The sequence below is a fragment of the Mandrillus leucophaeus genome, unplaced genomic scaffold, assembly GCF_000951045.1.
Source record: "Mandrillus leucophaeus isolate KB7577 unplaced genomic scaffold, Mleu.le_1.0 Scaffold115, whole genome shotgun sequence".
Taxonomy (NCBI): Eukaryota; Metazoa; Chordata; class Mammalia; order Primates; family Cercopithecidae; genus Mandrillus; species Mandrillus leucophaeus.
The window spans coordinates 5965953-5982775 of NW_012099765.1; the positions used below are offsets into that span (position 1 = coordinate 5965953).

General features: G+C 45.9%; 1 protein-coding gene across 1 annotated transcript in view; it reads right to left on the reverse strand.

Moving 5' to 3' along the window:
• The window catches only part of SLIT3 (slit homolog 3 (Drosophila)), a gene marked incomplete at its 5' end in the record, with an annotated part of 547731 nt that overhangs the window by 146909 nt on the left and 383999 nt on the right, over nucleotides 1-16823 (reverse strand). Inside the window, 2 exons of the mRNA XM_011997974.1 lie at nucleotides 8168-8331; nucleotides 14142-14213. Coding sequence (XP_011853364.1) covers nucleotides 8168-8331; nucleotides 14142-14213 — 236 coding nt within the window. The remainder of the gene's footprint in view (nucleotides 1-8167; nucleotides 8332-14141; nucleotides 14214-16823) is intronic.

Consider the following 16823-nt stretch of genomic DNA (forward strand, 5'->3'; position numbering starts at 1 on the left):
TGCCATATCCGAGGGCTTATAACGGCGGTGGAAGTTCTAACACAGAAGTCTTCCAAAAGTACCCCTTTCTGACTTCCGTTCTGAAATTAATTCTGTTTTAAACCAGACCCAGCATAGCCTTGAGTCCCTCTGGGAACTTGCTGGATCTTCCCGCAGGGTGATTCCCATTCTGTTTGGCTGTGTGTGCTACATTTCAAGGGATGCTGTCAAGGCAAAAAAAGTCTTTGAAAAAGATTCCTTAACCACGTCACTAACACCACCTTTAATTACGCAGAGAGAAACAATGGTAATTATAGCCTCTGATAGCACCCTGGGCTGGCAGCTCACCAGCCAGGCATTCACACATGGTGAGGACAGTCACCTTCCTGTTTCAACAGAACACTTCTGGCTTACAATGAGGTTGAAAGATGGCTTCGTTTTCCCTAGAAACATTCTCCTGTGATCAGTGTTAATGGACCAAGCCCATTCCCTGTGGGCCACGGAGAGCTAGATGGCAGAAGTCCCTCCACTTTGCTCCGTGTCTGGACTGAGATTGGAATGTAAATTCCATAATGGCAGTGTTTTTTTCAGTCTTAATCACTGGTGTACTCTCAGTGCCTAAAACAGAGCTCCATACAAAACACGGACCCAGAAGCATACCTTGGCTAAATGAGAAGATGAGTACATGAAGGACACCAGCCCAGAAGCCTGGCAGATGTGGAGGGGCTAAATGTCACAAAGCTACAGAGGCGAGCCTTCCTTCTGGAAGGGCCCTGAGGGAAGCTCCCTGAGTTCTGAGTACCTGGGCTCTGGTAGGTAGGATGAGCTGTAGAATGGGGAGGTGGAGTGGCTGTGGGAGATGGGAATCTGTCTGCAGCTGTCTTCTTTCCACCACAGCTTTCTGTGCTGGCAAAATCACTTGTCCAAGACACCTGGGGCCCCTCTGAGCCCATCTCACCTGCACAAGCCGGGGTGTCCTAGGCACTCTACCGAGCTCTGTCAACAAACCCAGCCCTTACTGTCCACACATGTTGGGGAAGGTAGAGGCAGTGGATTTCCAAGGAGGACAAAGTAAGGAAACACCTACCATTTCACCCAGCAAATTATGTGACTGTACGCTGGGAAACAGAGGGGAATGGGAATAGCAATTTTACATTGGGATAGAAGGAATCACTCTCTATATCTCTGATGAAAGGGGAACATCTGTCTGCATGCACATGTGTATTCATCTTGTACAGCATGCTCTTATGGTGGTCTCATGACCCACACTGCCCTTGAGCGAGCCTATCTACTGGCCTTAACTCAGAGCACAGTGATGCACTAGGCTATAGAACTCGTGTTATAAGATGTTTTGTTTGGGAGCACGTGGACTTGCTCTTCGTGTCTTCATCGTGAAATAAGCGTCCACGCTATCTGTTCTTGGAGCTCTTTCAGTGGCACTAAAACGCTGCTCTGCTGAGGCGGATTTCTTCTCCAGAAAAGGGGGATGGGGATGCGGCTGAAGTACGTGTCTCCCCTCTGGGAAGTCTTGGTCACCACTTTGGCTCTGGGCTTTCCATCTGAAGCCAAAGCTGTCTCTGGGCCAAACAGGGCAGGGCAGCAACTACAATTCCTAACCTTCAGATGTCTTTAAGGCCCCCTGGACCACGGCCTGATGACTTCAAGGGGGACAGAGCAGAGCCTGGGAGAGTGGAGACCCCTCCCAGCTCCTCACTGATCATTAGCGGTGCTGCCTTCGGTCCAGGGGACACTCAAGTGAGTGAGAGGGGAGGGATGCGTCTCCAGCCCAACCTCTCACAGGGCAAGTCCCTGCGACCGCTCGCGTGGGTATTGCGCCTGGTATCCCATCTCTGCTGCTTGTATAACTGCCCCTGAAGTTATCAGAGGGAAGAGAGACTGAGCCATAACCAGGGACTTGGCTCCTGCCCAGCCACTTTGTTCTCCCAGTTGGTAAGATGGGGATGATGACCACGCTGAAAGCAAAAGGCCCTAACTTGTCTGCTGAGATGAGTGGGAAAAAGACCACCGAATTTCAGACTTAGACGGGCCCATAGAGATGGCAAGGAAAGAGAAGCCCTGAGAGAGGAAGGGACTTGCCCAAGGACACAGTGGGGGCCAAACTGAGAGTAGCCATCAGTCTCATAACAGCAACTGACATGTATTCAATGTGTACTATATGCCAGACACTGCCTTGAGTGCTCGTATATATTATCTTACTTGATCCTCATAAAACCCATGATTTAGGTCCCATTCTTTTTTTCCCCCTTAGCATGAGATGAGGAAACTGAACAGGGAGGTTAAGCAAACTGCCCAAAATCATAAAGCTAGTGAACAACAATGTTTTAATGTTTAGCCCTGTGCTCTTCTTTTTCTGCCAAAAGGAATCCCAAATTCCTCTATTTATTGCCATGAAATTGAAAACCATCAGAGTCTTGGAATCTCAAGAGGTAGGAAGAGCGGGTTCAGGGACTGAGACACGGACTGTGTAAGCTACACTAGAGATGATCAAACACTCTTGTGTTAGAGCTGTGTTTATTTCTATCTTTAAAAAAACCTCATCCACAACGAGCTATCACCCCATCCCAGTTAGAATGGCTATTACCAAAAAGACAAAAAATAACAAATGCTGGCACCAACATGGAGAAAGGGGAACTCTTATACACTGTTGGTAAGAATGTAAATTAGGACAGCTACAATGGAAAACAGTATGCAGGTTCCTCATAAAATTCGAAACAGAAGTACCATATTCAATGATTCGACTACTGGGTACACATCCAAGGGAAATGAAATCATTGTGTTGGTGAGGTATCTGCACTCCCATGTTCATTGCAGCATTAGTCACAGTAACCAAGATATGCGATCAACCTAAGTGTCCATCAGTGAATGAATGGATGAAGACAATGTGCTGTATATACACAGTGGAATACTATTCAGCCACAAAATATCCTGTCATTTGTAGCAACATGGATGAAACTGGAGGACGTTATGTAAGGTGAAATAAGCCAGACACAGAAGACAAAATACCACATGATCTAAGTTATATGTGGAATCTAAAAAAGTTGCTCTCATAGAAGTAGGAAGTAGAATGGTGCTTACCAGAGCCTGGGGAGGGTATTCGGGAGGAGGACATAGGGAGAGACTGATCCACAGGCACAAAGTTACAGTTCGAGAGAAGGAGTAAGTTGTGGTGTTCTAGTGCCCAGTAGGGTGACTACAGTTAACAATATTGTGTTGTATATTTCAAAATAACTAGAAGAGAGCATTTTGAATATTCCCACCGCAAATGTATGAGGTGACAGACATGCTAAATCCTCTGATTTGATTTTTACGTAACATATATATTGAAACATCACACTGTACACTATCAGTATGTTCAATTATTGTGTGTCGATTCAAAACAAAATAAAAAAAAATTACAGAATATTTTGAAAGTCTGAACAACAACAAAAAACCTCACTTGGTAAAAGTGCAGAGTCGAAAGCTCCAATGGCCTTGTGAGCATGTGGAAATAAATTAATTCCAGTATTCAAATTAAGCATCCTTACTGGCCTCTGGCCTTTCAAAAGCCAACAACAGACTGCGATGACAATGGGACTCGAGCAATTATGAAGAGAATATAAATGAACGTGATTTAAATACCAGAGGCATGATAATTTTGGGAATGGCTAAATAAACCTAATAATCTCATTCCTGCAATGTCCAATTATGGTGTTTTAATTAAAACCTCCTAAGGAGATGGGTGGCTGGTCATGGCTTACCTTAATTATCTTTGTACTTAGTAACTAGTCCCAAATTTTAAAAAAAAGATGACGAAAAGGGGAAGTTTCTTGTTTCTAGGGAGATAAGCATATTTCATTTTTAATAATAAATGAAGTGCTTATTGAGAGGCTATTAGGTTCGAGCTTTGTTCTAGGTATTTGGGGCACCTGAAAAAGTATACGACATGGCCCCTCATTACTAGAAGACAAGATTAATGTCTGTAGGAGAGGATAATAAGGCCAAGGGCAGGTAAGTGTGAAACAGATGGACAAACCAATGGGTTCAAAGACATTCAAAGCAAAGAGATAACTGATTCAGGAGGTCAACTAATAACTGTGAATTACAAATTATGACTGGTAGAAACCCTTCCACATTAAGGTACCAGAAAATTAACACGTGGAAGATAAATCCTACAATTTAAACCCTCAAATAAACCCTTTAGATAAGGATGAAGAAAAAAAAAACCCCAACAAATTGCAACTCATGTAACATGAACTTCTCTGGTCTATGATCATGAACTTTGATAAAGTTCTGGTCTGGTTCAGGCCACAAGCAACCAGACACTTCTAGACGTAGGACCCTAACCTTCCTCTTGAAACAAGAAAAGTTCACAGAAATCCTTTCAGCAGAGGCTGAAGGGAGCCAAGTAGTCAAGTTGTATAACATAGGGAAAAAAATTAATAAAAAAGTAAAGATCTATTTCCCCACCCTTGTGAAAAATTCCCAATCGTCTCCCCAGAGGAAGAAAATAAATGCCTTCAACTGGAAAGGTACAATTGACAGAGGAGATGAATTTTGCCAAAGTGCACTGCTAGCAAATTTCTGGGTTAGCTGAAGTGATAAGGAGCCCATATCCAGGGCTTCTGGGGAGAAGACGCTGGGCTCCAGACAGCTGGATTTAATTCAAAGAGAGATATCAGGGACTTGGGCAGGCAGAGCCCTCACAGGCTAAGCGAGATAAAGCTCTTTCCTGTCTCTGGAGCCATGTGTTTGGTGAAATTTTCGATACCATTTAAAGGCTCAGGGAACTTTTCTTATGCTGCCTGGATGGGGACTGCTGGTGATGAAGCTATGCCTAGGGATGGCTTAATTGGTACCCTGATGCCTCTTTTCCTCCCGAGTGGATGACCTCTATTTTGTAAGAGAAGTTCTTGTCTTCAGTTCTTGACCGAATTTCTCCTCCTGTGGTTTAACAGGTGAATAGCTTGAATGAGGGGCATTTGGGGTTTTTGGAGTTAAAAACCACCACAGGGCCAGGCGCGGTGGCTCATGCCTATAATCCCAGGACTTTGGGAGGGCGAGGTGGGTGGATCACCTGAGGTCAGGGGTTCTAGAGCAGCCTGGCCAACATGGTGAAACCCCATCTCCACTAAAAATCCAAAAAACTAGTTGGGCATGGTGGCAGGTGCCTATCATCCAGCTACTCAGGAGGCTGAGGCAGGAGAATCACTTGAACCCGGGAGGCGGAGGTTGCAGTGAGTCAAAATACTGCCATTGCACTCCAGCGTGGGTGTAACATGAACGAAACTGTCTCAAACAAACAAACAAATGAACAACCCACCACAGACAGGTCCATACAAAACAGTGTCCTTCAGGTGCCTTGTAGGGCTCAGGCATTGGGGCAGGACTGGCACTGTTGGTGGTGGCGTGTGGAGTGTGGTCAGTCCTTGAAGATAGCTCTTCTCCTTAATGTCCTTCTCTAGGGCCTCAAAGACTGACCACTTGTGTTTTAACTGCACACTCACAGACTGAATCTTCCTCCACATTGCTTCCTCTCAAGGTTTTGTCATTGTCTCACAAAGTGCATTTAACAATTTTTGAAAACGTATTAGGTTGGTGCAAAAGGTGCAAAAGTATTTGCAGTTTTTGCCACTCAAAGTAATGGCAAAACCCGCAATTATTTTTGCACCCACATAATAGCAGAAGTTTTCGGAGGGCATGTTCCACATTCACCTGACTCTTGATAGTGGGAGTTCAATCTTCATGGATGTTCAATGCACTAGAGCCCCCAGACCTTTGTATCTGACCTTGCCCTTTTCAGAGAGTGACTCCTCACAGCGTTCTAGTTTGTAACCCACGGGAGCCTGCGCAGGCACTTAAAGAATCCCTCACGCATAGGGGTCTCCATATGGCCCTGCCCTTAATTCATACTACAGGTGAGAGGGTGGAGGTTAACAGCATAGGCATGTCTGGAGCCTTTGGACTACACTCTCATGTTCTCAAGACACCTGGCTTCATACTAAGAAGCTCCAGGGACCATCACAAGCAATGGGATTAACTGCTATAAACAGAAGTGGATCAAGGTGCTCCCATGTAACTATGAACCTGTCTGCTGGACCTAGCCTTTCCAAAGGAGAGAGAGTGAGGCATTCAGATTTCCTGGACTTTGGAGGGTCAGCCTTTCTCCCACAGTTTTGGATCCGGACTGCTGCTAGGTGAGCAGTGTCTTGCCGCACTTTGACGGGAAGGTGCTCTCTGACGAAGCGGCGTGCGTGGTCATACACTATATTAAACCTGGCACTCACCTGTAATGATGTGTTTTATCATTCTAATTGGTTTTTCTCACTACCTCTTGGATGACTCCTGCACTGTATAATTATTTCTTTCACTTATGCCGATATTGCACCCTTTGCCGAATAATTACTGTAATTATAGTCACTATATTTGAATTTGGTGACTGCGTGATAAATGGTTTTATTATATGTGTTTGATGGGAAGTGATTTCTAAGTGGGCGTCTATAGGAAGTTATTGAGGTACTGCTTGAGACATGTTAAAATATTTTCAGATAATAAATAACATGATAAAGTAACAACAGGACAGGAGGAAGTGGCAGAGAATGAGATGAACTTGAATTCAAGGAAAATTCTTGTGAATCGCAAGTGTGATCTAAGAGCAGAAGAGGCCAGACAGTTTGTACTTCTGGCCATACTGGAGTCCAGCAGCCCAAGCTAAGGCCCAGTAAACCCTTAGTACTGAAGGTGGGTACCAGTTTAGAAAGCTGAGAGAAATGCAGAGCCCACAGTGGTTAAGCTCCCTGGGGTCCTTGTTCCCTCTTGCATGCTAACTCCCCAGGCTCAGCCTTTAGAGGACACTGGGCCCCAATTCCAGGACTGGCTTCCTGAAAATCAAAATACTTCTTTGGGAAATTTCTCAACTGAATGCTTTCTGTTTGTTTGTTTGTTTGGTTGGTTGGTTTTTTTTTTAAGGACGTCAAGGAATTAGCTCTACTTATTTACCACAGAAAAAGGAAGAGTTGGTGAGAATGGAAGGTGTCAATGCAAAGTAAAAACAAGTAAAATTTGGGACCCTAGTTTTATGTATTTATTTATTTTTTATTTTTGAGACAGAGTTTCACTCTTGTGGCCCAGGCTGGAGTACAGTGGCGTGATCTTGGCTCACTGCAGCCTCCACCTCCCCGATTCAAGCGATTCTCCTGCCTCAGTCTCCTGAGTAGCAGGGATTACAGGTGCCCACCACCACGCCCAGCTAATTTTTGTATTTTTAGTACAGATGGGGTTTCACCATGTTGGTCAAGCCGGTCTTGAACTCCTGACCTCAGGTGATCCGCCGGCTTTGGCCTCCCAAAGTGCTGGGATTACAGGCATGAGCCACCGCACCCAGCCAGGACTCTGTTTTAAAGCTACATCTCCTGGGAAGATTTTCCTGGGTTACTCAGCTACCTCCCATCCCCAGAGATCTGAGCTGCCTTCAGCTATGTGTCTATACCATTCTGTTTTCTGTGCTACACAGGCAATCTGTGCTTCTGTTACGTTTCCATTACCCACAGATCAAACTCTTATGTTTGCTCAGCACATTTTGTGGGCCCACTCAACTAGAATAATTAAGCTCCACTTATTTAGCTTTTACCAAGGGCTGTGTACTATGCCAAGTGCTTTATATGCATTATTTCACTTAATTCTCCCACCTGTTCTTTGAGTTATGAACTATTATTATTTCCATATTGCGGATGAGCCAAAGTCACACACCACTAAGGGACAGAGCTGAGATTTCCAGCCAAGCAGCTGACTCCAGAGCCCCCATTATCTTGTCTTCCAATTTCTATGAGCAATGGGACGACAGGAACGTGTTTAGCAGATGCTAGAACACCTCCGTTATACCTGTTTCCATTTTATGTGTGGCTCAACAAATGTTCGATTTCTTAGTATCAATGGACTAGGGGGCTGAAAAAGCAGTTCATGAATTCTTTTAGCATTTCCCTTTACCAGATGAAAACAGTTTCTATTTTAAAACCCTTTGAGGCACATTACAGCTCTTTAAGTGACTATCGAGTACTGAGGATGACCTATGGGGTTCCTTCCACACCAAGCTCTGGGCTAGGGTATGTGTTCGAGGTCAGGGTGATGTTGGGGGAGTTCACGAGTGGGTGGGTCATAGCACAGGAGGGGAGAGCAGGTAAGGCATCCTCACCTGGGCACACGTACTCCTTCTTCTGCACATCTGCCACGTTGAAGCCCCTCAAATGCACGGGAGCCATGCAGAGCGTGAACTGGCCAACTGTCCGTCGCTGTCGCAGCCAATCCGAGAGCCAGGCCAGGTGGCAGTCGCAGTACAGGTGGTTGGAGTGGAGGCGCCTGGGAGAGGGTGGGACAGAGGGAAGGGATGATCACAGAGTGAAGTGTGGAGGCTGCCACTGGTCAGACAGAGTGGCCAAAACCCCTGCTGCCCCTTTCTCCAGTGTGAAAATTCCCAGGAGTCCAGGGAAGCACTTCCCTCTGCACTACCAAAAACATGGGAGCCCCGACCCTTTTACTGCCAGGTCACATCCAAGGGATACCTCCAGGGTTCTGAGCAATGCCTATTTCTTAATAGCAAGTCTATCCTCTTTTCTTTTCACTCAAGCAAGCCTCAGCGCATAAGAGAAGGGGAGTGACGTTATCACAGAGGCATCGTGATTCGAGTCAAACTTACAAAAGGGCTATTTATTTGTAAATTTCAGCACTTTAGCCAGCATGAATTACAGGTTGCTTGAAAGGCGCTTCTCAATCTCAATGCCCCCAGCTCCAGTCTCATGTAGCTGAGAGATGCTGTTGCCTTCACCTGAGTTGTTCTTCATTCCCCCACTAAGTGTCCTTTAATAAACCCACTGCGTGTAATGCTTGTGGGCTTAAAACCAGTACCGCTTTGTGTGCACTAGCTGGAGTGAGCAGGCTGCAGACAGAAGGGACATTTCTGGAGGAGGTGCCTTCTTTCCACCCTCCCACTTAAATAAGGTGTTGTCTGGATCAGACTCTTGCGATCCACAGCCATCTCTCCACAGTGTCCTTGCTTTCCTTCCCGTGTTCAATTCTGTCTGGTGTATTTGCTATTCTGACTGATTCAGGTACGGCTGAAAATATTTTCTAACCAGTTCTAGGATGCTTAGGCTTTACCCCTCTGGTAGCTGTGGTTCTGGATGAATTTTTTTGCCCCTGAGTAGATAAGAATCCCTGGAGGGATCTGTGTGTTTCACTTCTGAGGGGAATCCCACTGGGTTAAGTGACTTGAACTTCCTTTCCACTACCAGGGAGGCAAACGAAGGATATCCAGGGTCTTCTAAAGGTTCTTCCCCAAGGTCTCTCTATCAGGGGTTTCCTACTTTCATGTTCCCTACAACCCTAAGTCATTAGAAGCTGGTAGTGGGTAAGTTTTCATCACATCAGCTTATCATGTACTTGGATTTCGGACGCACATTTTAAATGCCTAAATCCTGGACATGCTAATCAGCTAGCAGGATCTAAAGACTTTCAAGTAGTCTGGGTCAAGCCAGTTATTACTGAGTGTCAGCCCTGTGGAGAGGCTCAGGCCCTCTCCACGCCTGGAATAGAGACAGCTGAAGGGCTCTTGACCACGCTCCACTTAGTGTAAGGCCAACAGTGCCAAATATTGGCCAAGTGCAGCTACCTCCTGCTGGATGCCAGCAGGGCCTTCCCGCCACTGCATGGGCAAAAGCCTCTCATAGGCCTGGGCCACTGAGGCCTTGGTTGCCACAAGGAGCTCCAGATCCCATCATATCAGACAGATTAAATGAACCTATATCCCATAAAAAATGTAATTTTTTTTCTGCTAACAATTTTGAAAAAGACTTTTATGATTTTGTTTCAAAAATAATTAATCTGGATGTAATTTTCTTTTTGCATTTCCCAGTGGGCTGCACACACTTTCACAGGCTCCTGGGCCCGAGATACAGTGAGCACAATGGGTCCCATGCAGTTCTCCCCTTTGAGTTTGAAAGCTTAGAGTTCCTAAGCTGAAGCAAGCACTGTTTCCTCTTAGCCTGGACTCTGGAAAGAAGTGAGACAGGCAGGAAGGGGTTGGTGAACCAGAATCCTAAGCTGGTGGGAAGGACCTCAGTTCTAGGAGGGAAAGCAAAACCTCTGTTTATTCATTAAGCATTAACCACTTTGTGCCAAAAACAGAGAGGAGGTTTGGCAGTGGACTTTCAGCTGATTACAATTTCCTAAGAGTAGGAAGAAAAGGAGGGGGTTCCATGACCAGTATGTCCTCACCAGGTATAAATGTTGCCCAAGGAACACGGCAACAGTAGGTCTGTTTGGGACAAAGCAGAGCACAGGGCAGGCTGCAGTGGCATGCGCAGGCTGAGGTGTCGTTCTTTTGTGTGCCAGGAGAAGCAGAACCTTTTAATGAGCGTTTGGCTTTTATTTGGAAAGGTGGTTGCCCTCTTGTGCAGTGAGGCGTGGAAGCTGAGGCAACAGGGATTCTCTATGAGCCAAGGAGCATGGGTGCATGTGGCGGATCACAGATCAATGCAAACAAATGCCCGTCGGTTCCGATCAAGGGTAAGAGATCAATGGAACAACAAAAATGACGTTTAGGTAAGTCAGATCCTTACTGAGCTGATTAATTTCTGGGATAATAAAAATGTCAGAGGCTTCCCTTTTGGAAGATTCTATTAGGTTGATCCTTTCTCAATCCTGGCTGGCTGGCCCCAAGCTCGCTCTCTTCTTAATCTTGCTACAGATAGTTCCGATCCCTTTGTCTGTCTTCATAGAAATTTTTCTCCTCCCAAAAGCACCGGAGAAAAGAGGTGACCCGAACTGAATTGGAGCCATCAGAGGGCTCTCGTCAAAAGCCCAGGGCAATGGAGCCCAGGGTGGTGGACGGACTCTGCTCCCTCTTCTTGGAATTGTATCCACCAGAAACGCTAAAAGAGTCAAGCTGGGTAGATTCTTGCCTTTCACAACATGTTTGGGAGAGCAAGTTAAGCAACACCATCTCAAATAGTAATATAAAAAGAAAAATAATCGTAATGAGCATGAAATTAGAGCTTAGGCACTGTCAGGGGTAGCGCTAATCCTCTTGAGTGAGAAGGGACATTATTTTAATTACTTTCAATAATTTTGGTGAGGTGTGATGGCAACGACACCTTCCTCTCTCATCCCCCTTCCTTTGTTCACCTGGCAACTGCTCTTCTCCTTTTGTTCCTGATGAATGGCCTGAGCTCAGGCTGTGATGGCAAACTGCCTGTCTGACATTGGCTCCATGCTTTCTGACTTTGACTTTGGGCAGCAATTTAATTCTAGGCCTCAGTGTTATTATCTGTCAAATGGGGATATTAGTGGTGCCTCCTTCCTAGGGCTGTTGTGAGAATTGAAATGATTCATGGGAAGTGCTTAGTACAAGGCCTGGCATGTAGCAAACCACTGAAGAAATGTTCACTGTTATTACAACTGAGAGGAGACCAGCTCCAGACTTCACTCTCTTCCCAGCCCTTAGCCTTGCATGGACAAGGCTACAGTTTCTCATTTCGATACCGAAGCACTGAGGTGGCTAGTTGGGTCTTGCATGTTGTTCTGCAATCTTTTGCTGACGGACACATCATATTCCATGCTGATGAAACCACCTCTACAGAACATAAGGTGAATGAATACAAATGCCAATTTATAAAAGGTGCCTTTTAGCCACAGACGCTAAATTAAATTTCCAGCAAATCCTTTTAGAGAGGGTCAGTGTTCATTTTCTATAAAATGTGGCTTTCTGAATTCAATATAAAAGCTTTCCTTTAGAAATCCCATTTATGACTTCCTCTCTCCTCTTCCCCGCTTCTCCACCACCACCAGCCGTCCCCCCCAACCCCATACACACTTTAATTACAGTGAAGGGGGATTAGTCAGCTCAAGTCTCCAGGGAGTTCTGTACAGAGCCATCTCTGAAATTAAACTAAAGGGAAAATGGCAGCAGGCCGGGAGCAAAGAGAACAGACGAGATTGATTGATTGATCTGAACTCATCAGATGAACGTTCAGGATGGCGGAGAAGAATGACAACAGAAACCAGTAGAAAAAAACCCTCCTGTTCTCGTGCCTCTCCCTACCGCAGCCTAAACAAAGCACCCTAGATCCAGTCCTAACCCTGTCCCCACAACTCCTAGGGAATGAGCCCAGCTTCTGTTATTGCTGCTCCTAAACTGAAAATAACAAAGAAGGGAAGGATAAATCACAGCAACAGCTCACAGGAGCTGGACGGCTGATTCCTGCAGGCGAGAGTCATTTTTCTTCGATGCAACCCACTTGTCTGGGGTAATACAGGCCCAGCACCCTGAGGCGCACTCTCGGCTTCTTGCCCAGAAGCCCTGGGCCCCACTCTTCCCCAGCTCATTTGTGGTTTGCTGGGAACTTTGAAGAGGTCTTTGAAGACCAAATGGCTTCTTAAAATTCCATTACTGCACTATCCTATTTTAAGAGGGAGGGAAAAGAACAGATTGTCTTGGCTGAGTTATGCTATTGTATGAGGGATCCAGGGAAGAATTTGGGAAGCAAAGATGGAAGCAGGGCTCAGATGATTATTCTTTATAATAACTAGTATTTGTTGTGTGCACACCATGTACCAGGCACTTTACGTGTTAAACTGCACTTCATCCTCACAGCAACTTTGAGGGAAGCATTCATGAACTCACTTTCCTTGAAGCATAGACAAATGAAGAAACTTGCTCAAATTAAGTGGCAGAGCTCCCATTTAAACTCAGGCCTGACTAACTGCAAACTCTCTGTCCTTCTTACGGTTCTCTGCATTGCCTCTTTATATAAATTGCTTCTTTGGTCTTTATCTTTGCCTGAAGATAAAGTTGCTTTCTCATGAATGCAGTGGTTCTCAAACTTTATGAGCGTTAACGTCTCCTGGAGGGCTTATGACAAACGGATTGCTGGGTGCCACCCCCAGAGATTCTGATCCGGTGTGTCTGGTATAGGGCCTGAAATCTTGCTTTTCTAACAAATTCTGGGTGATATTGATGCTGCTGGTCTAGGTATCCCACTGGGGAAGCTCTGCTGTAAGGATTTCCAAATCTCATGGATTCTATGTTGCTCAGGGAGCACAGATCAGATGGCTGCTTGGAACTTTCAGTCCCGATTTCTGATCATGTGATAATAATGTAACAATCAATATCATTTATTGTCTACGGCTTGCCAGGCACTTTAAATATCTGATATCATCTGATCCTCACCGGCCATTCCTATTTATAGAGGAGGGAACAGAGGACACAGAGCTAATAAAGGGGACTGCAGGAATTCTAGCCCTTGGCCTTGGTCCTAAATGTTTTTGGCTGACACCCTTGGGAGCTGGCTCTTTCCCTGACTAGTGTGATGCAAATACCACCAAAACTCCCCCAACGCAAGCCAAGTATCAAGTCTGAACCTCTCTGGAAAGGCTGACAGAGTCCACTTACAGAGAAACTTACAAAGAGGTTCCTGACTGGGAGCAGAGGGGAACTCCCCAGGTAATAAGAGCACGAGAACTGCTCTGGGCATTGGTCACGATGAGATTTGTTTCCTGAGTATGCACCCTGGAAAACTTAAGCCCACCTAAGACATTAAAGGTAAAGAACCAAGTATAAGAATGACTGCATTCTAATATCAGAATATCATCCAGGGAGCAGGTGAGCAGGGAAATGTGGTGGGTGGGGACTGGGTGGGTGGTGAGAAGGAGTGACTCTTCCTGTACTGTTCATTCCCCAGGGGAAAACCATTGTAACCACTGGCAATGTGACAGAACGGCCAAAGTTACATGATATTAGCTAAGCAAATGGTGAATCATTCAGTCAGAGTTCTATATGTTTTGTGACAATGTAAAACTAATAATCTTTTCTCTCAAGACGGAAAACATGCGCACAATACAGGAAGAATTCCCACAGTTCCAGGGTAAGAGAAATGAGTCTGCCTGATGCAGAACAGTGGTTCAGAGCCATGGGTGGTGGCACTATGACCTGTCTCTGCATTCACCCTCGCTCGCCAAGGCACCCCTCGGTTAATAGCAGAATAAGGAGGCATTTGAATGTAGGAACCATCTGCCTAGTCATAGCATGGTAGGTTTGACGAGCAGCTTAGAGTGCTGCACTTTGGGCATGAGGTAGGGAGTAAGTGGGAAAGATGCATGGACTTCTTACTCACAGAGTTCGGATCTTCGGCATGTGGTTGAAGCTGGTGACCAGGATGCGACTGATGTTGTTGTTGTTGAGGGTGCTGTGGAGATAGAGAAGGGAGATGGTCAGCCAGGGAGCATCAGGGGGAGGCGCCAAGATGCTTGTAGAAGGTGGGGGGAGGGATGGATGTGACCACAAGACCATGAGTCAACAGTCATGGTCTGGCCAGTGGAGCAGCTGAAGACAAGTGGACAGGTCTCCAGACGAGAAGAGCATGTCCTGATGTTTTTATTCAGGTGGAGCCCTCCTTCCCTCTACTGCCCTCTCAGGACTTGCCTACCCACCTTGAGTAAGAGTACTGCTTCCTGAAACCCTTCTATGCACTGAGTGCTTCATTATAGTATCTCTAATTCTTACATCTACAATGCTGGTTACCTATTCCTGTCCTCAGTTTACAGAGAAGGAAACAGATATGCTTAATAACACACAAATCTACAAATGTGTTATCCTCATATTATGGATGAGGAGGTTTAGCTACAGAGAGGCAAAATCAGTTTTCCAAGAACAATCACTGTAAAGCCCTGGAGATGGGATCTAAGCCCAGCACGACCTTGCTGCATTCTCCTTGTCCCACCCATTGCATGTGTTGCCCTGCACAGGATGCTGTGGGGATAAGTGATTCCATATTTTCTAGGCATCTTCTGACTCTTTCAACATATCTAATCTTTTTTGTTTTGAGACGGGGTTTCGTTCTTGTTGCCCAGGCTGGTGTGCAGTGGTGCAATATCGGCTCACTGCAACCTCCACCTCCTGGGCTCAAGCTGTTCTCCTGTCTCAGCCTCTTAAGTAGCTGGAATTACAGATGCCTGGCTAATTTTTGTATTTTTAGTAGAGATGGGATTTCATCAAGTGGGCCAGGGTGGGCTCGAACTCCTGACCTCAGGTGATCCATCCCCTCCCAGCCTCCCGAAGTGCTGGGATTACAGGCGTGAGCCACCGTGCCCGGCCTTCAGCACATCCAATCTCAAGTAAGTCTGTGAGCTCTGTGCGTCTCTTCTTTCTGGTGCATCTCCACGACCATGAATGAAGCTCCTGTGGTGCCTGTTAGCACTGACAGGTACTTTTGTGCAGGGAAAAGCAAAGAGAAAGGTGTGAGATCTATAAATGAACTAGACTGAAATGAGGCTGAAGAATGAAGCCAGGCTATAGACAAGTGCCCAGGCTTACCCTTCTGGAGAAACCTATTACGGAAGCCTAGGGAAAGCGTGGCAGCTAAGGAAGGCCATCTGCAGAGCAGAAACATCATGTAGCAGAAGGGCCTTTTGCATCAGTTACTTCAGTGACTACCCAGGTGGAGAGACACAATATGTGGGAAAGTCAAGCCTAGCTCTCAGCTCCCTAACTCCACACCTATCTCACTGTACCTCCCAAAGAGGAAGAGTTGGATACAGCCCTTGGTACAATCCCTCATGGTGGCCACTTGTTCCTGTGCCCTTCTTTTCTCCGCTCCTCCCAGAACCACATCAGACATCCCCTACTCAACAACCCAATTCCTCTTACCCTCTCTTAGGCCTCCATGGGTCCCTACTGGCCCAAGAAGGACACTTTCTTTGGGAGCCTTCATGGATTAAGCCAGATGTCTTTTGCCCTTGGCTTTTGGTAAACACATGATCTTCCTCTGAAAATGCCCTGTACCTCATATATCTGCAAAGACAGGACCATTTTCTATCCTGTGCATTACTATAGCCTCATGTCCTGCTCTGTACATGGTTGAAATCAAATCCTACTACTTCAAATTGTGTGGCCTTGGGCAAGTTATCAACATCTCTTATCTGCAGGTTCTTTATTTGTGGGAGGAGACAGGTAATGGTACCTACGTCATAGGCTGGTAAAAGGCTTAGCATGGGGTATATGCTCAGTAAGTGGAGGTCACTATGTTACTGACATTCGTGGAGAGAATCTAGTCCTGGTCTGGCCTATTATATTCCCCTCTACTCCAACCCCATGGAAATAGAAACAGAGGTTTACCCAGCATACAGTGCCCCCTATACTCTCCATCCTACCCAAGGGGACCTGTAACGATTCCTTCTCCAGCCCCTGTGACCCCAGTCCAAAGCAGGATTCCAGTGACTACACCTCCCTTGCCCCAGACTATTCCTGTAATCCCCCATATCTACTTATCATCTGCGTGGCAAAAGGCACAGAACCTAATTCTTTTTTCTCCCTCCCTCCTTTCCTCCCTCCCATATTTACTGTGCACCTGCCATGTGTCTGACACTGTTAGGCATATGGGATGGTAAAGAAGAATGAATAGACAAAATTTACATTGCTTACTTCTGCCTACTTTGTAACTTCACTAAGTTACCAATGCAAGTATTTGGCATTTTATGAAGTTGAGCTCACTTAGCTGTTTTGTTTCATGTGACTTCTTTTCTATGTGTGTGTATGTGGGGAGATGCTCAGTGGGGGATAATCTATCCTGCCTCTGTCCATCCAGAAAGACTTCAGAATATCTCATCTAACAACACTGAAGAATTTGTCACTGCTATCAGACCAGGCACTCTGCCCTGGCAGGGAGCTTCCTGGGGGTGAGGGCTATGCTTCTCCCCCCTTCCTCATTGGATTAGAAATGCCTGCAGGACAGAAATGATGCCTCCATTTCACCTTCTGTCCATTTCAGAGTTCTGGGCTCCACATTTAGGGGAAACCA